Here is a 25,633-nt window from a genome sequence, read left to right as displayed (position 1 = left end):
GGGAGAACCGGATTTGATTCTCCATTCCTCCACTTGCAGCCGCTGGAATGACCTTGGGTCAGCCACAGCTCTGGCAGAGGTTTCCTTGAAAGGGCAGTTTCTGGGAGAGCGCTCTCAGCCCCACCCATCTCACAGGGTGTCTGTTGTGGGGGGAGGAAGGTAAAGAAGATTGTGAGCAGCTCTGAGACTCTTCGGAGTGGAGGGCGGGATATAAGTCCAATATCTTCATCTACCTCACAGGGTGTCTGTTGTGGGGGGCGGGAAGGTAAAAGGAGATTGTGAGCCACTCTGAGACTCTTCGGAGTGGAGGGCAGGATTCAAATCCAATATCTTCATCTACCTCACAGGGTGTCTGTTGTGGGGGAGGAAGGGAAAGGAGATTGTGAGCCGCTCTGAGACTCTTCGGAGTGGAGGGCAGGATATAAATCCAATATCTTCATCTACCTCACAGGGTGTCTCTTGTAGGGGAGGAAGGGAAAGGAGATTGTGAGCCGCTCTGAGACTCTTCGGAGTGGAGGGCGGGATATAAATCCAATATCTTCATCTACCTCACAGGGTGTCTGTTGTGAGGGGGGAGGAAGGTAAAGGAGATTGTGAGCCACTCTGAGACTCTTCAGAGTGGCGGGTGGGATATAAATCCAATATCTTCATCTACCTCACAGGGTGTCTGTTGTAGGGGAGGAAGGGAAAAGAGATTGTGAGCCGCTCTGAGACTCTTCGGAGTAGAGGGCGGGATATAAATCCAATATCTTCATCTACCTTACAGGGTGCCTGTTGTGAGGGGGGAGGAAGGTAAAGGAGATGGTGAGCTGCTCTGAGACTCTTCAGAGTGGAGGGCAGGATATAAATCCAATATCTTCATCTACCTCACAAGGTGTCTGTTGTGGGGGAGGAAGGGAAAGGAGATTGTGAGCCGCTCTGAGACTTTTCGGAGTGGAGGGCGGGATATAAGTCCAATATCTTCATCTACCTCACAAGGTGTCTGTTGTGGGGGAGGAAGGGAAAGGAGATTGTGAGCCGCTCTGAGACTCTTCGGAGTGGAGGGCGGGATATAAATCCAATATCTTCATCTACCTCACAGGGTGTCTGTTGTGGGGGAGGAAGGGAAAGGAGATTGTGAGCCGCTCTGAGACTTTTCGGAGTGGAGGGCGGGATATAAGTCCAATATCTTCATCTACCTCACAAGGTGTCTGTTGTGGGGGAGGAAGGGAAAGGAGATTGTGAGCCACTCTGAGACTTTTCGGAGTGGAGGGCGGGATATGTCCAATATCTTCATCTACCTCACAAGGTGTCTGTTGTGGGGGAGGAAGGGAAAGGAGATTGTGAGCCGCTCTGAGACTCTTCGGAGTGGAGGGCGGGATATAAATCCAATATCTTCATCTACCTCACAGGGTGTCTGTTGTGGGGGAGGAAGGGAAAGGAGATTGTGAGCCGCTCTGAGACTCTTTGGAGTGGAGGGTGGGATATAAATCCAATATCTTCTTCTTCTTCTTTCCCCATTTTCGCACAAGTTGCCCCGAAACTGTGAGCTGGCACGCTGCTATTCCACAGTAAGGGAGATCCTCTGACAAGCGGTTTTTGCTTGCTGCGGAAAAACGGCACGCCAACTCGCAGCTGTGGGGCAACTTGTGCGAAAACGGGGAGAAGCCCTGATAGCAAAAGGGCTCTCCGCCCGGAACAAGCCTAGTTCAGAATCGGTCAGACACTCCACCCTAGATAAAGACCAATGTGGCCCCTTATTATATGACTTCATAGGCACAAAAGTCAACATTTGGGTTAGGGTTGTTGGGTTCTGCCCGGCTACCAGCTGTGACTGGGTGGGTAGAGTTGCCAAATCCGGGTTGGGAAACTCCAGCAGATGGAGTTGATGGGTGGGGGGGCAGGGACTTCAGTGGGGTACATCGCCTTTGAGTCCACTCTTCAAAGCATCTGTTTTCTCCAGGGAAGCTGATTTGTGGAGGTGAGCTGCAATTCCAGGGGATCCCCAGGTTCCACCTGGAGGCTGGCATCCCAGACTGTTTATCCTCAGGGCTGTGTTCTCAGGAGAATTTCACCGTGGCATGTGAAACGGCAGCTCCACCCGTTTGCCTCCCACTCTACCACCCTTAGTGGGCACCCCCAGAGTTCCTCTTGGTTTGCGCGAGTTGGGAGAGAGAGCAAAGCAGAAAAAAAGCCAGAGAATTGCTAACCTTAATTTCCATTTCTCTCTCTGCACAGCTCTGGTCCCCCTGGGCATCTTAGGGAGTGTCCAATACACTGTCTCCAGTCTCCCACTTGTCACTGGGCATTTCTTGGAAATTGACTTAAACGTAAGTCCAGATTTTTTTTGTCTTTGTTCCAAAATGAAAAGATAGAACCCTAGAATCCTAGAGTTGGAAGGGACCTCCAGGGTCATCCAGTCCAACCCCCTGCACAATACAGGAAACCCACAAATACCTACCCCAAATTCACAGGATCTTCATTGCTGTCAGATGGCCACCTAGCCTCTGTTGAAAAACCTCCAAGGAAGGAGAGCCCACCACCTCCCGAGGAGGAAGCCTGTTCCACTGAGGAATCGCTCTAACGGTCAGGAAGTTCTTCCTAATGTTGAGCCGAACTCTTTTGATTTAATTTCTACCCGCTGGTTCTAGTCCGACCTTCTGGGACCACAGAAAACAATTCCACACCATCCTCTATAGGACAGCCCTTCAAGTACTTGAAGAAGGTGATCCTATCACCTCTTAGCCGCCTCCTCTCCAGGCTAAACTTCCCCAGCTCCTTCAACCTTTCCTCACAGGATTTGGTCTCCAGACCCCTCACCATCTTCGTCGCCCTCCTCTGGACCCCTTCCAGCTTGTCTATATCTTTCTTAAAATGTGGTGCCCAAAACTGAACGCAATACTCCAGGTGAGGTCTTAACAGAGCAGAGTAAAGCGATACCATTACATCACGTGATCTGGACACCAGACTTCTGTTGATACAGCCCAGAATTGCGTTTGCCTTTTTAGCCACCGCATCACACTGTTGGATCATGTTCAGCGTATGGTCCACTAAGACCCCTGGATCCTTTTCGCATATACTGCTGCTAAGACAAGTCTCCCCCATCCTATAACCATGCATTGGATTTTTCCTACCTAAATGCAGAACTTGACATTTATCCCTGTTAAAATTCCATTTTATTGGGGGTTTTTAATACTTCTGTGGCCTTTATCTGGTTTGGGTCACCACTGGCAGGCCTTGAATTCACCAGGAGCTCACAGGAGTGCAGCTCCGCAACCTTTCTGAGGTTCAGGAACATGGAGGGAAGGCTGCCTACCGCAGGTGACACACCATGTCATCACTTTCCGGGGATTACTCTTCGTTATGCATAACCTCTCTCCCGGTCTGCGGTTGGCCCCGCCTCCGGTGGCAGACATTTTGTTGTTGCGCCCAGGACTCTGTGTCAGAACCCCACAGGGTCAAAAAAGTTGAGGATCGTGGGATGACCCAGACAACCTGCCCAAACCAGATTTCTATCGCTACGCAGGTTAGATGCAAAGAGGGACCAAAGACGGACGTCCTCTCCCAGCATTCTTTGTGTAAAGTACTGGGGTCGGCGCAGTAAGAGACCAGAGTCGGAGAGTGGTTTCAGCAAGCTTTACTTCAGGAACACACACACTGTTCAAACTTCCCGCTCCTTTATACAATTCTTGCCCCCTTCTGATTGGTCCTTAACTATCTACACGGATTGGCTATTTACAGGGCCCTAAGGGCCTATCAGGGTACAGTATGAGCCTGGATGTTGATTGGCTACTTATGTTTCAATCCTTGCCCTGATTGGGCACGCTTAGGACTTCTCTGGAACCCTGGTGTGGAGTTCAAGCTCTGGCTTGTTCGGCTTCCCTCCAAAAGTAACAGTTCGCCCATTTGAACCTAGGACACAACACTTTGCAACTTCTAATTGTCTCCCCTCTCCCTTCCAGACTGTGGTGGGGCAGGTGGCTGGTCCCCTTCTTGACTACCCGCTGGGCAAGCCGGAAGCTATGCCGTTGCCACCAAAGAGGCCAGCTTCTCCAATGCCCCCCATGCCTCCCATGGCTGATTCAACCAATTCCCAGCTGGGACTCTCCGTCAGCTTCCTCAGCTCAGTGCTGGCAGTCCTGCAGAAGCAAGGGGCCCTCGACATCGACATCTCGGATGGGATGGTGAGTAGCGAGGCTCAGGCTGCAGGAAGGACCTGGAACATCGGGGAGGTGGGGAGAGACAGAGGGACCCGGGAAAACAGGGGAAGGTCGAACTCCTAGCGACGACGCTCTTGATCTGTAGATGAAGTCAAGGTATGATGGCCAAGCACAGGAGTGGCCAAACTGTGGCTCAAAAGTGGTCAAACTGTGGCTCTTTCACACGTGTGGTGTGGCTTTCAAATTCCCTAACACCCTGTGGACCATCAGTGGCTATTAGCCACAGGATATTGATGGAACTCTTATCTGAGGCAAGTGATGCTCTGTATTCTTGGTGCTTGGGGTGGGGGGGCAACAGTGTCAACACTGCAAAAACAATACAAATTTAAATTACTAGATGAGGCAAGCAATGATATGTTGACATTTCAAGCGCTGTCAGTTCTCAGGCTAATAGCCACTGATGGTCCTCTTCTCCATAGAAGAAGATAAAAGAAGCCATGTTGGATCAGGCCAATGGCCCATCCAGTCCAACACTCTGTGTCACACAGTGACCAAATAAACCGTGCCATCAGGAGGTCCACCAGTGGGGCCAGGGCACTAGAAGCCCTCCCACTGCCCCCCCCCAAGCACCAAGAATGCAGAGCATCACTGCCCCAGACAGAGTTCCAAAAATACGTTGTGACTAATAGCCACCAATGGATCTCTGCTCCAGATGTGTATCCACTCCCCTCTTGAAGCTGGCTAGGCTTGCAGCCACCCCCAACCTCGTGGGGCAGGGAATGCCACGTGTCAATCACCCTTTGAGTGAAGAAGGACTTCCTTTTATCCATTCTAACCCGACCGCTCAGCAATTTCTTTTGAGTGTCCACGAATTCTTGTATTGTGAGAAAGGGACAAAAGTTTAATTCAGGATAAGGCAGCTTTCCAGTATTCATGTGTTCTATCTCTTCACTAGTTCCCTGAACTTCCTCCATTGACCACATCAACTCTTGGGGCTTTGATTCCAGCGGTAAGTCCACTCTGTTTGGGTACCACCTGCTGTTAAGTGCTACACGGAAGCCCTGTTGCAAGATCTTTGGGTGGGAGTTGGCTTGGTTTGGAGCTCGAGAATCCAAACAGCCTGAGTAGAAAGTGTTTCTGAGCAACTAGAACCTCTCAGGGCTGGAGGGGCGGGTAGAAGACCGAGATCTAAGATCGAGCCTGCACCTCTTGGCTTGGCATGACTGACAATGCCAAGGTTAGCAGGCTGCCCTGTGGAGAAACGCCATCTTAGTTAATGGTGGTGCTTGGTTGGGAGGGAACATGAAACTGCTAAGGCAGGCTTTGTGGCCTAGCCTTCCCTTCACTCCCTCCCCCCTTCCGGAGTTAAACCATCAACTCTAGGGGGAAAGCCTCCTAGAGGGGCAGGAAGTTCTTTTGTTTTATTGGAGTGAGGCGGGAAAAGTTCTCGGCTGGCCCGCAAGGAGAGAGGTTGTCAGTCTGTGGGCTCCTGACTGTGGGAGAGGCCTTCTCAAGAGGGAGAGGACTCCAGGCAGTCAGACCGAGTAAGTCATCCACAAGGCAGGGCAAGTTTAGACCAGGGACGGGAGGATGTGTTTAAATCCACCTTTTATTTGTCATTCTGGTTGCTGCTCGGGTGCTGTGCTAAACTTTTACATGCAACTGCTTTTTTTTTTTTTCTTTTCTTTTTCTCTTCTAATTAAATATTTTTACTGTTTTGAATGCTGGCAGTCAAACTTTGTACCACATAGATCCCCAACCGCTTTAGACCGCGCTTTATGAAGGGGGCCCCGGGGAAAAGGGGAAGGCCTGTGGTTGGATAAGGTGCCAATCCTCCAGGGGTTCCCCGAAGAAGTGCTGTGGTCTCTGTGATACCCAAGTACAGGGTGGCAGAGGACCTTGAGGCCTGGCCTCAGAGCTGGAGAGGGGGATTGGGAGTCCTGTTCCTCTCAATCCGAACCCCTAGACTGAGCAGGTGGTGGCAGCGAGCCCAAGTGGCCGGAGGAGAAATAGCTCCCTCCAAAAAGCGGAACGGGGTCTGGTAGGCAAACCAGGGCCGTTCCGTCACACGCCCATGCAGGCCAATGCCACATGCTCCATTTCCTCCTTCCTGCTACCCACAGGTGTTCCAGATGTTCCCAGAACCACGGGCTCTCATCCTGAAGGTGTCTGTCCCTGATGTCCCCACCGTGAAACTGGAGAAAGACAAGGGCCTCATTCATCTCACCGCCGTTGCCGAAGTGTTGGCGTCTAAGCCGAACGATGCTCACCAGTCCCTCTGTGCCCTGAGCGTTGTGAGTTCTGTGAAACAGCCGGAGAGAAATGATTTAAGGAAGTAGCTTGGACCTGATTTCAGATGTTTTCAGCGCAGGCGTGTCAAACTTATTTGCTATGAGGGCCGGATCTCGACCTTGTCATAAAATGTAATGCCAGGTCAGGGAGATATAAACTTTATAAAGGACACAGGCAAACACACACACTCAGCCGAATCCACCTCCCTGGCTTGCTGAGCCTCAGCCAACAGAAGGCAGGGAGGCTTGGCACAGTAGTTCTGCTGTGCAATTGAGAGAGCCTGGCAAAGCAAGCTCTCCTTCCCGCACTTCCTCCCCAAGGGAGGAGCTTTGCTCTATTGCTCCTGTGCGATTAAGCAAGCCTGGCAAAGCAAGCTCTCCTTCCCCCCACTTCCTCCCCAAGGGAGGAGCTTTGCTCTATTGCTCCTGTGCGATTAAGCAAGCCTGGCAAAGCAAGCTCTCCTTCCCCCCACTTCCTCCCCAAGGGAGGAGCTTTGCTCTATTGCTCCTGTGCGATTAAGCAAGCCTGGCAAAGCAAGCTCTCCTTCCCCCCACTTCCTCCCCAAGGGAGGAGCTTTGCTCTATTGCTCCTGTGCGATTAAGCAAGCCTGGCAAAGCAAGCTCTCCTTCTCCCACTTCCTCCCCAAGGGAGGAGCTTTGCTCTATTGCTCCTGTGCGATTAAGCAAGCCTGGCAAAGCAAGCTCTCCTTCTCCCACTTCCTCCCCAAGGGAGGAGCTTTGCTCTATTGCTCCTGTGCGATTAAGCAAGCCTGGCAAAGCAAGTTGTGATGCAGAAGGAAGCAAGAGAGGGAGAAGGAAGCAAATGACAGCTAGTGGTTTGGGGGCCTGATAGGAGCCCTCTGGGGGCCTGATTTGGCCCCCGGCCCACATGTTTTACACCCCTGTTCTGGAGTTGCCAGGTCCAACTCAAGGAATATCTGAGGACTTTGGGGGTGAAGCCAGGAGCAAAGGGTCTGACAAGCATGACTGAACCCCCAAGGGAGTTCTGGCCATCACATTTAAAGAGACTGTGGGCACCTTTTAAATGCCTTCCCTCCACTGGAAATAATGAAGGATAGGGGCACCCTCTTTTGGGGCCCATTGAATAGGATCCCCCAGTCCAATCTTTTTGAAAGTTGGAGGGTATTTTGGGGAGAGGCATCCGATGCTATGCTGAAAGTGTGGTGCCTCTACCTCAAAAAAACAGCCCCCCAGGCCCAAAATACCCACAGATCTATTCTCCATTATGCATTATGGGAATTGGTCTTCATAGGGTATAATGAAGTGCTCTGATGACCCTAAAGCAGGGGGAGGGCCTCCAAACCGGGGGATTCCCTGCCCGCAACCGGGGATTGGCAACTCTAAGATGTTCCCGCTTTCTCATGACAGGACACATCTTTGATGGCCAAGTTCTCTGTCGAAGACAACAAGCTGAAGATTGCTGTGGAGCTTGACAAGTGAGTACACCCCACCCCCTTGATACAGATGCTCATCCCTTGCTTCACACCTCGGCCAAGGAGAAGTTGGAATCAGAGCGTGTAGAAATGGAGCACCCATGAGGGTGTCTGTTGTGGGGGGAGAAGATATAGGAGATTGAGGATCCTGACGCTGGGAAAGACAGAAGGCAAAAGAAGAAGGGGGCAGTAAAAGATGAGATGGCTAGACAGCGTTACTGATAAGTTACTGGACTTTGGGGGTGGAGCCAGGAGACTTTCCCATTCCCTAAATAAATAAATATAAATAAATATTCCATATAGTCAAAGCAATGGTATTCCCAGTAGTAATGTATGGCTGTGAGAGCTGGACCATAAGGAAGGTTGAGCGCAGAAGAATAGATGCTTTTGAGATGTGGTGCTGGAGGAGAATCTTGAGAGTCCCTTGGACTGCAAGGAGATCCAACCAGGCAGTCCTAAGGGGAATCAACCCAGACTGTTCCCTGGAAGGTCAGATGCTGAAGCTGAAGCTCCAATACTTTGGCCACCCAATGAGAAGGGAGCCCTCACTGGAGAAGACCCTGATGCTGGGAAAGACAGAAGGCAAAAGAAGAAGGGGACGGCAAAAGAGGAGATGGCTGGACAGCGTGGCTGATGTCACAAACACGAATTTGAGCAGACTTCGGAGCATGGCAGAAGACAGGAGGGCCTGGCGTGACTTGGTCCATGGGGTCGCAAAGAGTCGAACTCGACTGTGCGACTGAGCAACAACAACCAAACCAAACAATGGGCACATTCACAAACCAATTGCCCTCTCACCACACCCCCTCCAGCCTAGAAATAGCAGCTCTCCAGCAGCCCTGGCCTCACTCAATGCACAGCAGCCAAGAAGGTCAGAGCGCCTGCTCCGGCTGCAACGCCACTGAGGATGTTCTCCGCAGTTGAGAATGAAACGTCTGGAAGGAAAACTTTCTCCAGTAGAACACGGCACTTGAGCCCGAAAGATTCTACAAACCCTAATGATGATGCCAGTCGTGAAAACCTGAAATCTTTTGATAACAACCAAACCACTCTGAGTCTCTGATTGAGAGAGAAGGGCGGGGTATAAAATCTGCAGTCTTCTTCTTCTTCACCAGAGATGTAATGGCTGAGAGTCCCGCCTCCAAAACAGCCATTTTCTTCAAGGAAAACTGATCTCTGTGGTCTCTGGACTCAGGGCCACCAATCCTAGGTCGCGAAGACAGATGGCATTATTATTGTATCTTTATTTTTCATTACTCATTTCCTCGCCTTTCTGGCTTTTATTGTTTCCGGGACTGAACAGCTGGACTGCTGTGTGTTTTATCGGTGCACAGCTGCATTTTGCTGATTTCCCAGCAGGCTTTGAAGCTTTAGAGTTGATTAATATTTTAATTTTTCCCCAAGCCACGCCAGGCGCTTTGGTAAAAGAGCGGGAAATGACAGTAAGCAACCATCAAATCAATTGTTTGCGGTAGTCGTAGACCAGCACAGTATAGTAGATGACATATAGTATAGCAGTGACATGATATAGTAGATAGAGTATGATAGAGGTTTACAAGATAATGCATGGGATGGAGAAAATAGAGAAAGAAGTACTTTTCTCCCTTTCTCACAATACAAGAACTCGTGGGCATTCGATGAAATTGCTGAGCAGACAGGTTAAAACGGATAAAAGGAAGTCCTTCTTCACCCAAAGGGTGATTGGCATGTGGAATTCACTGCCACAGGAGGTGGTGGCGGCCGCAAGCATAGCCACCTTCAAGAGGGGTTTAGATAAAAATATGGAGCAGAGGTCCATCAGTGGCTATTAGCCACAGTGTGTGTGTATATATAAAATTTTTTGCCACTGTGTTGGACTGGATGGGCCATTGGCCTGATCCAACATGGCTTCTCTTATGTCCTTAATGTGACACAGAGTGTTGGACTGGATGGGCCATTGGTCTGATCCAACAGGGCTTCTCTTATGTTCTTATGTGACACAAAGTGTTGGACTGGATGGGCCATTGGCCTGATCCAACAAGGCTTCTCTTATGTTCTTATGTGACACAGAGTGTTGGACTGGAGGGGCCACTGGCCTGATCCAACAGGGCTTCTCTTATGTTCTTATGTGACACAGAGTGTTGGACTGGAGGGGCCACTGGCCTGATCCAACAGGGCTTCTCTTATGTTCTTATGTGACACAGAGTGTTGGACTGGAGGGGCCACTGGCCTGATCCAACAGGGCTTCTCTTATGTTCTTATGTGACACAGAGTGTTGGACTGGATGGGCCATTGGCCTGATCCAACAGGGCTTCTCTTATGTCCTTATGTGACACAGAATGTTGGACTGGATGGGCCATTGGCCTGATCCAACAGGGCTTCTTTTATGTTCTTATGTTCTTAGATAAACTCAACAGCTGGGTGCTGGATTGTCTGACTCTCCCTTGAACGTTCCCTTTTGTTTTCACAGAACCCACATCACCGTGACATCTTCGTCCGTTGGGAAATTTGATGTAAGGATGCCAATTTAGGGTTAAGCAGCAGATGTCTCTGCTGCTGTCCCTCTACTGTTCTGACTTCCCTATCTGCACTGCTTTTCACATCTCATTCACTCTGGTTTAACCGTGAAAGACGAAAACCGTTTCCCCACACAGCTTACCTCGGAGCGACGTCCCTCTTCACCGCGCAGCGTCTGCTCGGATTTCCCACCAACTGCTCCAGAGGAGCAGGAAGCGCCGGGGCTTCTGCGTCACAAATGTAAAGCGCTAAAACCCAGTTTACGTTAGCGACACAAAAGCCACGGGCTCTTCCTGCTTCTGCGGAGCAGATGGTGGGAAATCCGAGCAGACGCTGCGCGGTGAAGAGGGACATCGCTCCGAGGTAAGCTGTGTGGGAAAACGGTTTGTGTCTGCGCTTGGTTCAGACGCGGCTCTCAGCTCCTTCGGGCCGTTTCTTCGTGATGCAGAAATGCTCATTGATAAAGCAATGCAAAAAAGCAACCGCAGTATGCATAAGCTTGTACGGAGAGCTGGAGACCTTTGTGTGTTCCTGTGGTGTTTTCCTGATTGCTAGGGAGAAATGTTGCAAGCGGTTCTCTCAAGAATTGTGAGAGAACTCTGTTAGTGTGTTATATTAATGTGTTCCAGGGTTGCAAAATCCTACCTTGGCTGTGGCGGAAGTGACGTCATCGTACCAGGGACACTCTAGGATTCAGGTTAAAACTCTATGGTACCATAGAGTTTTACCCCAAATGCTAGAGTATCCCAAGCGTGACTTCTGGGTGACATCATCGCCCTGGGCACGTCTTTGGGGGCAGGGATTCTCCCAGCAGTCCGCTCTGTTCCAGCAGGTTGGGTAGGGTTGCCAAGTCCAATTCAAGAAATATCTGGGGACTTTGGGGGTGGAGCCAGGAGACTTTGGGGGTGGAGCCAGGAGACATTAGGGGTGGAGCCAAGATCAAGGCTGTGACAAGCAGAATTGAACTCCAAAGGGAGTTCTGGCCATCACATTTAAAGGGACGGCACACCTTTTCATTTCCTTCCTTCCATAGGAAATCATGAAGGATAGGAGCACCTTCTTTTGGGGCTCATAGAATTGGACCCCCTAGTCCAATCTTTTTGAAACTTGGGGGGTATCTTGGGGAGAGGCACTAGATGCTATACTGAAAATGTGGTGCCTCTACCCCAAAACACAGCCCCCCCCAGAGCCCCAGATACCCGTGGATCAATTCTCCATGATTTTCTATGGAAATAAATCTCTATAGGGAATACCAGAGTTCCCAGCAGACATTTCCCACCCCTCCCCCCGCTTTCTGATGATCCTGAAGCGAGGGGAGGGCCTCCAAACCGGGGGATCCCCTGCCCCCACCTGGGGATTGGCAACCCTAAGGTTGGGGGCCCCAAAACCGGGGGATCTCCTGCCCCACAGCAGGAGTTTGACAGCCTTAACGTGTTAATGCATGTTGCTGGCATGTGGGAGCGACACATTGAAACAGCAGGGTCAGTTGTGCACATGCAACGTTCTATTTGCAACTGGGTAGCTGAAAAAAAAGAGTCACGGTGATAGGCTTGCCAAGTCCAATTCAAGAAATATCTGGGGACTTTGGGGGTGGAGCCAGGAGACTTTGGGGGTGGAGCCAGGAACAAGGGTGTGACAAGCAGAATTGAACTCCAAAGGGAGTCCTGGCCATCACATCGAAAGGGACCGCACCTTTTTAAATGCCTTCCTTCCATAGGAAATAATGAAGGATAGAGACACCTTCTTTTTTGGGGCTCATAGAATTGGACCCCCTGGTCCAATCGTTTTGAAACTCGGTGGATATTTTGGGAAAAGGCACTAAATGCTCGGCGGAAAATTTGGTGCCTCTACCTTAAAAAACAGCCCCCCCCCCCCATAGCCCCATATACCCGCAGATCAATTCATGATTTTCTATGGGAATAAATCTCCATAGGGAATAACAGAGTTCCCAGCAGACGTTTCCCTCCCCTCCCCCCGCTTTCTGACGACCCTGAAGCGGGGGGAGGGCCTCCAAACCAGGTAGGGTTGCCAAGTCCAATTCAAGAAATATCTGGGGACTTTGGGGGTGGAGCCAGGAGACTTTGGGGGTGGAGCCGGGAGACATTGGGGTGGAGCCAGGAACAAGGGTGTGACAAGCATAATTGAACTCCAAAGGGAGTTCTGGCCATCACATTGAAAGGGACCGCACACCTTTTCAATGCCTTCCTTCCATAGGAAATAATGAAGGATAGAGACACCTTCTTTTGGGGCTCATAGAATTGGACCCCTGGTCCAATCCTTTTGGAACTTGGTGGATATTTTGGGAAGAGGCACTAAATGCTGTGCGGAAAATTTGGTGCCTCTACCTTAAAAAACATCCCCCCCCCCGAGCCCCAGATACCCGCAGATCAATTTTCCATTATTTTCTACAGGAATAAGTCTCCATAGGGAATCATGGAGTTCCCAGGAGACATTTCCCTCCCCTCCCCCCGCTTTCTGACAACCCTGGAGCGGGGGGAGGGCCTCCAAACCGGGGGGGGGGGATCCCCTGCCCCCACCTGGTGATTGGCAACCCTTCCTGGTGACTTCCTGGTGCGGTGAGCACAACAGGAAGCTGCAGGCGGTCTGGGTCTCTGATGGGAGCGAGCTGCATCTCTGTATCGCTTCAGACATCTTTATGCTGTCTTCTGGGCCTTGCTCAAGGCAGCTTACAAGTAGGGTTGCCAATAGGGTTGCCAATCCCCAGGTGGGGGCAGGGGGCCCAATTCTATGAGCCCCAAAAGAAGGTGCCCCTATCCTTCATTATTTCCTATGGAAGGAAGGCATTGAAAAGGTGTGCGGTCCCTTTCAATGTGATGGCCAGAACTCCCTTTGGAGTTCCACGATGCTTGTCACAGCCTTGATCTTGGCTCCACCCCAATGTCTCCTGACTCCACCCCCCGGTTTGGAGGCCCTCCCCCCGCTCCAGGGTCGTCAGAAAGCGGGGGGTTGGGAGGGAAATGTCTGCTGGGAACTCTGTTATTCCCTATGGAGATTTATTCCCATAGAAAATCATGGAGAATTGATCTGCGGTATATAGAGCTCAGGAGGGGGGCTGTTTTTTAAGGTAGAGGCACCAAATTTTCCGCACAGCATTTAGTGCCTCTTCCCAAAATATCCACCAAGTTTCAAAAGGATCGGACCAGGGGGTCCAATTCTATGAGCCCCCAAAGAAGGTGTCTCTATCCTTCATTATTTCCTATGGAAGGAAGGCATTGAAAAAGGTGCGGTCCCTTTCAATGTGATCGCCAGAACTCCCTTGGAGTTCAATGATGCTTGTCACACCCTTGTTCCTGGCTCCACCCCTAATGTCTCCCGGCTCCACCCCCAAAGTCTCCTGGCTCCACCCCCAAAGTCCCCAGTTATTTCTTGAATTGGACTTGGCAACCCTAGGCCCCAGGGAGGGGGGGGGGGAAGCTTTTCTGGATGCTAGGGAAAGTTTGCAGCAAATAATAACTCTTGGAGTTCACTCCGCGTTCAAGAATTCAGAGCCCAGAAGGTCTTTCAGAGTAACTGAAAGTGTGTCAGCTTTAAAATGTAGGCGCTGTTAAATCCAGTCACTGGGAAAGGTGGGAGGTGGGGAGGTCTGCAGGAATTTATCGCCCCTGGATAAGATGAGGACATTCAACCACTTCTCTTGTTGACACAGGTTTCACTCCTGGAGGGACTGGTTGGCAAGATTTTCGAGATCGCTTTCCTTCCAGCCATGAACAGTAAGGAGGACCTTACAACTACTACTGTTTAAATGTTGGCATCTTTAAGCTCTGCCCCGAAATCCTTGCCCTTGGACTGAAATTGGATGGGTGCGGGGACAGGGGAATTAACAAGGCTGTGGTTTGCATTTGGTGAAACAAAAGGCTCAGATCTGCAACTTCAAAAAAAATGTTGCAGGTCAAATGGGAGCGAAATGTTTAAAGCCCTTGGAGCATTCCCAGCACACCATCCCGCGCTACACGGTATCTGTGTGCGCCCGCCAACCTGGTGCCGTTGTTCCGCTGCCCACCAAGCAGATGGTGCTTCTGCCCGGCTCATGTAAAGGGAATAGGCAGGTTAGATGCCTTCAAAATAAAGACAAATACTGCCAGATGTAGGTGTCAAGTCTCCAACAGTTAAAGGATCGACAATAGCTGTTTATTGATACATGACAGGTTAGAGCAAGGTGAGCCTTGCGAAAACTGGCTACGGCAGACAAGTGTCCTCTGCTTATAGATCAAACTTAAACCGTTACACTTCAAACCTAAGGCGCGACGCGAACAGTCCCTCCTCCAGTAGTTCTTTCCCTTGCAGGTGAGAACATAATCAGACAGAGACGACCTTGGCCATCTCAGAGACTAGGCAAAAGGAATGCTTCATTCATTACACAGAGATAGTAGTGGTGCAAAACAGAGACAGTGGGAAATGAAAGTACTCCCAGACTAATGGCAAGAGTCTCTCTCGACAGTTGGTTTCTTAGATAGCTCAGTATATATACTTATTTTTATTTTTTAATTTATTATATGTTTATACCACACCTTTTCCTGTGTATAAAGTCTCAGAGAGAGGGCTTTTTTGAGCAGGAACACACAGGAATGCAATTATGGCTGGCTTGGCATCAGGGGGTGTGGTTTAATATGCAAATGAGCTCCTGCTGGGCTTTTTCTAGGGAAAAAACCCTGTGTGAAACAATGGTGATGTCAGGGGGTGTGGCCTAACATGCCTTCCTGCTGGGATTTTTCTCTACACAAAAAAGTTTTGCTCGGAGCAATTTACAATGAAACATTCAACAATAAAATACGTATTTATTTTGTGTGTATGTAAAGAAATATATATATTTTAAAAAAAATGTTCAATTTAAAAGGCAGCTTGTTAAATGAAACCTTTGCCTGCAATGTGGGAAAGTTACTGGTAGAGTTATGTACAACCTCACCCTTGGACATTTTGTGATTGGCTCCACTTCCTGTGGCAGCCATTTTATGACTGGCTCCACCTCCGGTGGCAGCCATTTTATGACTGGCTCCACCTCCTGTGCCAGCCATTTTATGACTGGCTCCACCTCCTGTGCCAGCCATTCTATGACTGGCTCCAGCTCCGGTGGCAGCCATTTTATGACTGGCTCCACCTCCTGTGGCAGCCATTTTATGACTGGCTCCACCTCCGGTGGCAGCCATTTTATGACTGGCTCCAGCTCCTGTGGCAGCCATTTTATGGCACCCATTTTGTGGCTATGCCACTAACCCTGTATCGGAATTCCAAAGGTGCCTGCAGACACAAAAAGACTGGAGACCCCCGCCGTTAATGTTGTTAGCTTCACAAGAACTCTTCATGCCCCTCTGGGGTTTTGCCCAAGCCAAACCCCAGACTCTACCCGCAGGTTTGGGTTGAGGTGACAACTGGTGGGAGGGAATGCAGTAAGAAAGGACAGACCCCATCACCAGCCCCCCAGTCTCCTCTTGTCTGGAAATCCAAGGGAGGGTCTTCTTTCTGCTTGCAGGTGTGCTGGGAGGCGGCATCCCTCTCCCCAAACTGCTGGACATCGATTTCAACAATGCAGACGTCGATGTCATTGAAGTAAGTGCTTCTGTCCCCACGGGGTTGCCAACTCTGTCGTCAGGAATTCCTGGAGACTGGGACGGGGGGGTGGGGGTGCCTCGGGAGGGTTTGAGGAGGAGAGTTAAGAATGCAGTGCCATAAAGTCTTCCTTCCATAGCTGTCATGGAAACTGATGCCAGGGAAACTGATGGTTGTGGTCTCTCTCTGGGGCAGGGATTCTCTGCATTTTTGGCGCTTGGGAGGGGCAACAGTGGGAGGGCTTCTAGTGTCCTGGCCCCACTGATGGACCTCCTGATGGCACCTGAGTTTTGGAGCACTGTGTGACACGGAGTGTTGGACTGGATGGGCCATTGGCCTGATCCCACAGGGCTTCTGTTATGTTCTGATGTCTGGGGCAGTAATGCTCTGTATTCTGGGTGCTTGGGGGGGGGGCAGTGTGGGAGGGCTTCTAGTGTCCTGGCCCCACTGGTGGACCTCCTGATGGAACTTGGGGTTTTTTGGCCACTGTGACACAGAGTGTTGGACTGGATTGGCCATTGGCCTGACCCAGCATGGCTTCTCTTATGTTCTTATGTCACACAGAGTGTTAGACTGGAGGGGCCACTGGCCTGATCCAACAGGGCTTCTCTTATGTTCTTATGTGACACAGAGTGTTGGACTGGATGGGCCACTGGCCTGACCCAGCATGGCTTCTCTTATGTTCTTATGTCACACAGAGTGTTAGACTGGAGGGGCCACTGGCCTGATCCAACAGGGCTTCTCGTATGTTCTTATGTGACACAGAGTGTTGGACTGGAGGGGCCACTGGCCTGATCCAACAGGGCTTCTCTCATGTTCTTATGTGACTCAGAGTGTTTGACTGGAGGGGCCACTTGCCTGATCCAACAGGGCTTCTCTTATGTTCTTATGTGACACAGAGTGTTGGACTGGAGGGGCCACTGGCCTGATCCCACAGGGCTTCTCTTATGTTCTTATGAGACACAGAGTGTTGGACTAGAGGGGCCATTGGCCTGACCCAGCATGGCTTCTCTTTTGTTCTTATGAGACACAGAGTGTTGGACTAGAGGGGCCATTGGCCTGACCCAGCATGGCTTCTCTTGTGTTCTTATGTGACACAGAGTGTTGGACTGGGTGGGCCACTGGCCTGATCCCACAGGGCTTCTCTTATGTTCTTATGTGACGCAGAGTGTTGGACTGGATGGGCCATTGGCCTAATCTTGCATGGCTTCCTTATGTCTGGAGCAGTGATGTTCTGTATTCTGGGTGCTTGGAGGGGGGCAGTGTGGGAGGGCTTCTAGTGTCCTGGCCCCACCGGTAGACCTCCTGATGGCACCTGGGGTTTTTTTTTTGGCCACTGTGTGACACAGAGTGTTGGACTGGACGGGCCAATGGCCTGATCCAACACGGCTTCTCTTACGTTCTTAATGCTCAGCTATGCTCCAATAATGGCTTGGCACAATGAGGTAGCACTCAGTCTTCCTCGTTTCACATTGAAGCTTTGTCTAGCTTAACATTCATACATTCAAAGCACGGCAAGAATGCTTCAGAAGCACAGTCAATTCTTAGTGCATGAGCAGAAAGTCAGTACGAGGCAGGAGCTGTGGTCCCTTGACGGAGCACATGCTTGGAATGTTGAAGGTCCCAGGTTCAGTCCCCGGCATCTCCAGTTGAAAGGGCCAGGCAGGAGGTGATGGGGAAGACCTCAGCCTGAGACCCTGGAGAGCCCGGAGGGGGAGCTATGGCTCAGTGGAAGAGCCTCTGCTTGGCATGCAGAAGGTCCCAGGTTCAATCCCCAGTATCTCCCATTAAAAGACCAGGGAGGAGGTGATGGGAAAGACCTCAGTCTGAGACCCTAGAGGGCCAGGAGGAGGAGCCATAGCTCAGTGGAAGAGCCTCTGCTTGGCATGCAGAAGGTCCCAGGTTCAATCCCCGGCACCTCCAGTTAAAAGGACCAGGCAGGATGTGATGGGAAAGACCTCAGCCTGAGACCCTAGAGAGCCAGGAGGAGGAGCCATAGCTCAGTGGAAGAGCCTCTGCTTGGCATGCAGAAGGTCCCAGGTTCAATCCCCGGCACCTCCAGTTAAAAGGACCAGGCAGGAAGTGATGGGAAAGACCTCAGCCTGAGACCCTAGAGAGCCAGGAGGAGGAGCCATAGCTCAGTGGAAGAGCCTCTGCTTGGCATGCAGAAGGTCCCAGGTTCAATCCCCAGCATCTCCAGTTAAAAGGACCAGGCGGGAGGTGATGGGAAAGACCTCAGCCTGAGACCCTAGAGAGCCAGGAGGAGGAGCCATAGCTCAGTGGAAGAGCCTCTGCTTAGCATGCAGAAGGTCCCAGGTTCAATCCCCGGCATCTCCAGTTGAAAGGGCCAGGCAGGAGGTGATGGGAAAGATCTCTTCCTAAACCCCTCCTTCTCACCTGAGTAGACGATACCCTGATGGACCAAGTGTCTGATTCAGCATGAGTGTGAGAATTAACCAGGTGGGTTGTGGTACAGAATCCACTGATGCAGGATGTCCTGCAAAAACAGGAGGCCAAAGAGATGGCAATGAAGGCGGTGGAGGGAAAACCTCTCTGTTTCCAACATTTATTACGGTCAAAGACCAGCACAATAAAGGAAGACAACACCACAACTTATAAATTATGGTTGCCAATCCCCAGGTGGGGGCAGGGGATCCCCCGGTTTGGAGACACTCCCCCTGCTTTAGGGTCATCAGAAGGCGGGGCGGGGGGGGGGCGGAAATGTCTGCTGGGAACTCTATTATTCCATATGGAGAAGGATTCCCATAGGTATAATGGAGATTTGATCCACAGGTATCTGGGGCTCTGGGGAGGGCTGTGTTTTTAGGTAGAAGGAGCAAATTTGCAGCATAGCATTCAGTGTCTCTCCCCAAAATGCTGTCCAAGTTTCAAAAAGATAGGGCCAGGGAGTCCAATTCTGTGAGCCCCAAAGGAAGGTGCCCCTGTCCTTCATTATTTCCAGTGGAGGGATGGCATTTAAAAGGAGCGCAGTCCCTTTCAATGTGATGGCCAGAACTCCCTTTGGAGTTCAACGATGCTTGTCACAACCCTGCTCCTGGCTCCACCCCCAATGTCTCCTAACTCCGCCCCCGAAGTTCCCAGATATTTCTTGAAATGGACCTGGCCACCCTATCAGTCAGTCAGTGAAATCGAGACTCTCCCAAATAATTTCCCTTATGGATTATGATGCAACAAAATTTTGCTACCGCTGGTGAGCCAGTTTGGTGTAGTGGTTAAGTGTGTGGACTCTTATCTGGGAGAACCGGGTTTGATTCCCCCCTCCTCCACCTGCAGTTGCTGGAATGGCCTTGGGTCAGCCATAGCTCTGGCAGAGGTTGTCCTTGAAAGGGCAGCTGCTGTGAGAGCCCTCTCCAGCCCCACCCACCTCACAGGGTGTCTGTTGTGGGGGAGGAAGGTAAAGGAGATTGTGAGCCGCTCTGAGACTCTTTGGAGTGGAGGGTGGGATAGAAATCCAATATCTTCATCTACCTCACAGGGTGTCTGTTGTGGGGGAGGAAGGGAAAGGAGATTGTGAGCCGCTCTGAGACTCTTTGGAGTGGAGGGTGGGATATAAATCCAATATCTTCATCTACCTCACAGGGTGTCTGTTGTGGGGGAGAAAGGTAAAGGAGATTGTGAGCCGCTCTGAGATTCTTTGGAGTGGAGGGTGGGATATAAATCCAATATCTTCATCTACCTCACAGGGTGCCTTCTGTGGGGGAGGAAGGGAAAGGAGATTGTGAGCCGCTCAGAGACTCTTCGGAGTGGAGGGCGGGATATAAATCCAATATCTTCATCTACCTCACAGGGTGTCTGTTGTGGGGGGGAGGAAGGGAAAGGAGATTGTGAGCCGCTCTGAGATTCTTCAGAGTGGAGAGCAAGATATAAATCCAATATCTTCATCTACCTCACAGGGTGTCTGTTGTGGGGGTTAAGGTAAAGTAGATTTTTAGTCGCTCTGAGACTCTTCAGAGTGGAGGGCGGGATATAAATCCAATATCTTCATCTACCTCATAGGGTGTCTGTTGTGGGGGAGGAAGGGAAAGGAGATTGTGAGCCGCTCTGAGACTCTTTGGAGTGGAGGGCGGGATATAAATCCAATATCTTCATCTACCTCACAGGGTGTCTGTTGTGGAGGAGGAAGGGAAAGGAGATTGTGAGCCGCTCTGAGACTCTTTGGAATGGAGGGCGGGATATAAAGCCAATATCTTCATCTACCTCACAGGGTGTCTGTTGTGGGGGAGGAAGGGAAAGGAGATTGTGAGCCGCTCTGAGACTCTTCGGAGTGGAGGGCGGGATATAAATCCAATATCTTCATCTACCTCACAGGGTGTCTGTTGTGGGGAGAGGAAGGGAAAGGAGATTGTGAGCCGCTCTGAGACTCTTCGGAGTGGAGAGCGGGATATAAATCTAATATCTTCATCTACCTCACAGGGTGTCTGTTGTGGGGGGGGAAGGTAAAGGAGATTGTGAGCCGCTCTGAGATTCTTCGGAGTGGAGGGCGGGATATAAATCCAATATCTTCATCTACCTCACAGGGTGTCTGTTGTGGGGGTTAAGGTAAAGTAGATTTTTAGTCGCTCTGAGACTCTTCAGAGTGGAGGGCGGGATATAAATCCAATATCTTCATCTACCTCATAGGGTGTCTGTTGTGGGGGAGGAAGGGAAAGGAGGTTGTGAGCCGCTCTGAGACTCTTCGGAGTGGAGGGCGGGATATAAATCCAATATCTTCATCTACCTCACAGGGTGTCTGTTGTGGGGGAGGAAGGGAAAGGAGATTGTGAGCCGCTCTGAGACTCTTCAGAGTGGAGGGTGGGATATAAATCCAATATCTTCATCTACCTCACAGGGTGTCTGTTGTGGGGGAGGAAGGGAAAGGAGATTGTGAGCCGCTCTGAGACTCTTCAGAGTGGAGGGCGGGATATAAATCCAATATCTTTATCTACCTCACAGGGTGTCTGTTGTGGGGGGGGAAGGTAAAGGAGATTGTGAGCCGCTCTGAGATTCTTCAGACTGGAGGGTGGGATATAAATCCAATATGTTCATCTACCTCACAGGGTGTCTGTTGTGGGGGGGAGGAAGGGAAAGGAGATTGTGAGCCGCTCTGAGACTCTTCGGAGTGGAGGGCGGGATATAAATCCAATATCTTCATCTACCTCACAGGGTGTCTGCTGTGGTGGGGGGGGGAGGGAAAGGAGATTGTGAGCCGCTCTGAGACTCTTCGGAGTTGAGGGCGGGATATAAATCCAATATCTTCATCTTTTTCTTATTATTGAGCTCTGTGCATCTTCCAACAAAAATGTCTGTTCTTTCTTTCCGTCAGGATCTGCTTGTGCTGTCTGCATGATGCAACTCGCAAAGGAGAGGTGCAGAAAGAGCAAGACGGGAAGGTCCATTCCACAGCAGGGGGGGCACTGCTCACCCTCCCCTTTGGATCCCTTTCAACAAGGCCTCTTTCCCCCCCACACCCCAGCGCAAGCAGCCCTGCTTTCCAGCACAAGCGGTTCCAAGCAGTGTTTGCATCAGTCCATTAAAGAGCCAGTTGCGATTTCTGTGGACAGCAGGCTTCAGAGAGCGTAGAATCGGAGAATCATGGAGTTGGAAGGGACCTCCAGGGTGATCTAGTCCACAGAACTAGAACCTTTGCCGTGTTTGAAGGTGTGCGCAAGCCCATGTATATTTTGCGCTTCTTGCTTCACTGACTTCAATAAAAGTTTCTGCCTCCCCTGCATTTGGAGCGGCTGAGTCTCTTGGATTTTGCGCTTGCTGCAGCAGCTAAAAAGACCAAAAAGAAGGGGGGAAAGCCCATCCGGCAGTTATGAAAGGATGAATAAATTAACGATCTCCTCTGAGGAGGCTATTAACAGGTTGATCTGAGCTCCTAATGGAGCCCGAGGGTGGAGATATAAATGGGAGCGACACACTTCCTTTGCTGCTGCCCGACACGGGGGATTTCTATCGACTTTGTCAGAAGAAAGATAATTAATTATTGCAGGCCTTTTCTTTCTTGCCAGGCAAAAAACAGGGTCGTTTCTCAAGCGCAGCCGTTCCGAGAGAATTTTTATTTTTATTTATTTATCTGTGATTTATATCCCGCCCTTCCCACCAGGTGGCTCAGGGCGGCTTACAACATGTAAAACTAACATAAAATATAAAATTAAGCATTAAAAGTTAACATTTCATAATTTATAGTTAAAAATCTAGGCATTTGTTATATACATAAACATTAAAATCATACAGCGGTCTTAAAGCTACACTCAATTCAAGGTCAATTTCAAGTTCAGTGTTCGGTGTTCAGTGCCGGTTAGTTGTGGGCCAGCCGGAAGAGGGCTGTCTTACAGGCCCTGCGGAATTGGGCAAGGTCCCGCAGGGCCCTTACCTCTTCCGGCAGCTGGTTCCACCAGGATGGGGCCATTACGGAGAAGGCCCTGTCCCTTGTAGCTTTCAAACGGGCTTCCTTTGGCCCGGGGACAACCAGGAGGTTTTGAGTTCCCGATCTCAGTGCTCTCTGGGGGACGTGTGGGAAGAGATGGTCCCTCAGGTAGGCAGGTCCTAGGCCATTGAGCTGCTGCAGGAGTAGTTGGAGGCAGTGATGGGAAAACCCACCCCAACTTGATTTGTAATTGGCCTGGCTTTTCTGGGGTTTCTGGGAGAAGGGTACCCACCTGAGGCAAAAATGGAGAAGGATAGCTCACCACCACTTGGTGCAAAGATGGGGAGAGAAACCGTTGTTATTTTTTCGCAGTGGAAGACGGTAAACAGTGGGGTGCCGTAGGGCTCAGTACTGGGTCCCATGCTCTTTAACTTGTTCATTAATGATCTGGAGTTGGGAGTGAGCAGTGAAGTGGCCAAGTTTGCAGACGACACTAAATCGTTCAGGGTGGTGAGAACCAGAGAGGATTGTGAGGAACTCCAAAGGGATCTGTTGAGGCTGGATGAGTGGGCGTCAACATGGCAGATGAGGTTCAATGTGGCCAAGTGCAAAGTAATACACATTGGGACCAAAAATCCCAGCTACAAATACAAGTTGATGGGGTGTGAACTGGCAGAGACTGACCAAGAGAGAGATCTTGGGGTCCTGGTAGATAGCTCATTGAAAATGTCAAGACAGTGTGCGATTGCAATAAAAAAGGCCAACGCCGTGCTGGGAATTATTAGGAAGGGAATTGAAAACATATCAGCTGGTATCATAATGCCCCTGTATAAATCGATGGTGCGGTCTCATTTGGAGTACTGTGTACAATTCTGGTCACCACACCTCAAAAAGGATATTATAGCATTGGGAAAAGTGCAGAAAAGGGCAACTAGAATGATTAAAGGGTTGGAACCCTTTCCCTATGAAGAAAGGTTAAAACGCTTGGGACTCTTTAGCTTGGAGAAAAGTTGCGGGGTGACATGATAGAGGTTGACAAGATTATGCATGGGATGGAGAAAGTAGAGAAAGAAGTCCTTTTCTCCCTTTCTCACAATACAAGAACTCGTGGGCATTCAATGAAATTGCAGAGCAGTCGGGTTAAAATGGATAGAAGGAAGTACTTCTTCACCCAAAGGGTGATTAACATGTGGAATTCACTGCCACAGGAGGTGGTGGCGGCTACAAGCATAGTCAGCTTCAAGAGGGGATTGGATAAAAATATGGAGCAGAGGTCCATCAGTGGCTATTAGCCACAGTGTGTGTGTGTGTGTGTGTGTGTGTGTGTGTGTGTGTATCAGTCAGTCCGAAGGGAAATCAACCCAGGCTGTTCCCTGGAAGGTCAGATGCTGAAGCTGAAGTTCCAATACTTTGGCCACCCAATGAGAAGGGAGCACTCCCTGGAGAAAATCCTGATTCTGGAAAAGGCATCACCCTGTCAACAAAAGTCCGTATAGTCAAAGCAATCGTATTCCCAGTAGTAATGCATGGCTGTGAGAGCTGGAGCATAAGGAAGTCTGAGCACAGAAGAATAGATGCTTTTGAGATATGGTGCTGGAGAAGACTCTTGAGAGTCCCTTGGACTGCAAGAAGATCCAGTCAGTCCTAAGGGAAATCAACCCAGACTGTTCCCTGGAAGGTCAGATGCTGAAGCTGAAGCTCAAATCCTTTGGCCACCCAATGAGAAGGGAGCACTCACTGGAGAAGCCCCTGATGCTGGGAAAGACAGAAGGCCAAAGAAGAAGGGGAGGGCAAAAGAGGAGATGGCTGGATAGTGTTACTGATGTGACAAACACGAATTTGAGCAGACTTCGGAGGATGGTGGAAGACAGGAGGGTGTGGCGTGACTTGGTTCACGGGGTGGCAAAGAGTCGGACTCAACTGTGTGACTGAACAACAACAAAAGCCACTCTGAGTCTCTGATTCAGAGAGGAGGATGCGGAATAAATCTGCAGTCTTCGTCTTCATCATCGCAAGCCCCGTCTATCACTTTAGTGGATCTTGTTCCCCCTTCTCGCCAACGTGCCCTTCCTTTCTCCTGGATTCCTGCAGAGCTGCTATTTAATGAGCCGAGCCCCTAAATCATTCCCATTCTTAATAGCAGCTTTGGGTGGTGCTCTGCTCGTAAAAACACGCCAGCCGTTGCAGATTATATCGAGGCTGATTGTCGTCACCCAGCAAGAGGCCGCAGAGGGGGCCAAGATTCGTGCCTGGAATTAAATCCTCCACATCGGATCCCCCACACCCACCTATACCAGAATCTGTCCTCACCTGGTATGTGTGGCCCTGTCCCAAAGAAGACACCTTGGATGGTTACCATGGATTAGAACGGGGTGGTCAAACTTCCTTAATGTAAATAGATCCAAGTGTGCAGCCGTGTTGGTCTGAAGCAACAGAACAAAGCAGTAGACAAATGGCACCTTTAAGACCAACTAAGTTTTATTCCGAATGTTAGTTGGTCTTAAAGGTGCACTTGTCTACTGCTTTGTTCTATTGTTTAATGCAAGGGCCACATAGAATAAATGTCAGGTGTTTGAGAGAAAGGAGGGAGGGAGGAGAAGGAGAATAATTGCAGTTTTATACCCGACTCTTCTTTTTGAATCAGAGAACATAAGAGAAGCCCTGTTGGATCAGGCCAGTGGCCCGTCCAGTCCAACACTCTGAGTCACATAAGAACATAAGAGAAGCCCTGTTGGATCAGGCCACTGGCCCATCCAGTCCAACACTCTGAGTCACATAAGAACATAAGAGAAGCCCTGTTGGATCAGGCCAATGGCCCATCCAGTCCAACACTCTGTGTCACATAAGAACATAAGAGAAGCCCTGTTGGATCAGGCCAACGGCCCCTCCAGTCCAACACTCTGTGTCACATAAGAACATAAGAGAAGCCCTGTTGGATCAGGCCAGTGGCCCATCCAGTCCAACACTCTGTGTCACATAAGAACATAAGAGAAGCCATGTTGGATCAGGCCAGTGGCCCATCCAGTCCAACACTCTGAGTCACATAAGAACATAAGAGAAGCCCTGTTGGATCAGGCCAGTGGCCCATCCAGTCCAACACTCCGTGTCACACAGTATATATATATATATATATACACACACACATACTGTGGCTAATAGCCACTGATGGACTTCTGCTCCATATTTTTATCCAATCCCCTCTTAAAGCTGGCTATGCTTGCAGCCGCCACCATCTCCTGTGGCAGTGAATTCCACACGTTAAATCACCCTTTGGGTGAAGAAGTACCTCCTTTTCTCCGTTCTAACCCGACTGCT

At 50.2% G+C, this 25,633-nt stretch overlaps 2 protein-coding genes across 4 annotated transcripts in view; one reads left to right on the top strand and one right to left on the bottom strand.

Moving 5' to 3' along the window:
- Positions 1-21,292, top strand: part of LOC132567483 (BPI fold-containing family B member 4-like) — a 40,609-nt gene extending 19,317 nt beyond the window's left edge. Inside the window, exons 7-15 of the mRNA XM_060233160.1 lie at positions 2,218-2,309; positions 3,942-4,163; positions 5,095-5,148; positions 6,263-6,433; positions 7,820-7,887; positions 10,334-10,376; positions 14,048-14,111; positions 15,869-15,945; positions 21,269-21,292. Of these exons, the coding sequence (XP_060089143.1) occupies positions 2,218-2,309; positions 3,942-4,163; positions 5,095-5,148; positions 6,263-6,433; positions 7,820-7,887; positions 10,334-10,376; positions 14,048-14,111; positions 15,869-15,945; positions 21,269-21,292 (815 nt within the window). The remainder of the gene's footprint in view (positions 1-2,217; positions 2,310-3,941; positions 4,164-5,094; positions 5,149-6,262; positions 6,434-7,819; positions 7,888-10,333; positions 10,377-14,047; positions 14,112-15,868; positions 15,946-21,268) is intronic.
- The window catches only part of CDK5RAP1 (CDK5 regulatory subunit associated protein 1), a 117,582-nt gene that overhangs the window by 78,150 nt on the left and 13,799 nt on the right, over positions 1-25,633 (bottom strand). The window lies entirely within an intron of this gene.

Source organism: Heteronotia binoei, chromosome 2, assembly GCF_032191835.1.
Source record: "Heteronotia binoei isolate CCM8104 ecotype False Entrance Well chromosome 2, APGP_CSIRO_Hbin_v1, whole genome shotgun sequence".
NCBI lineage: Eukaryota > Metazoa > Chordata > Lepidosauria > Squamata > Gekkonidae > Heteronotia > Heteronotia binoei.
The sequence above is the reverse complement of the archived record's forward strand: the minus strand, read 5'-3'. Positions and strand labels throughout refer to the sequence as shown.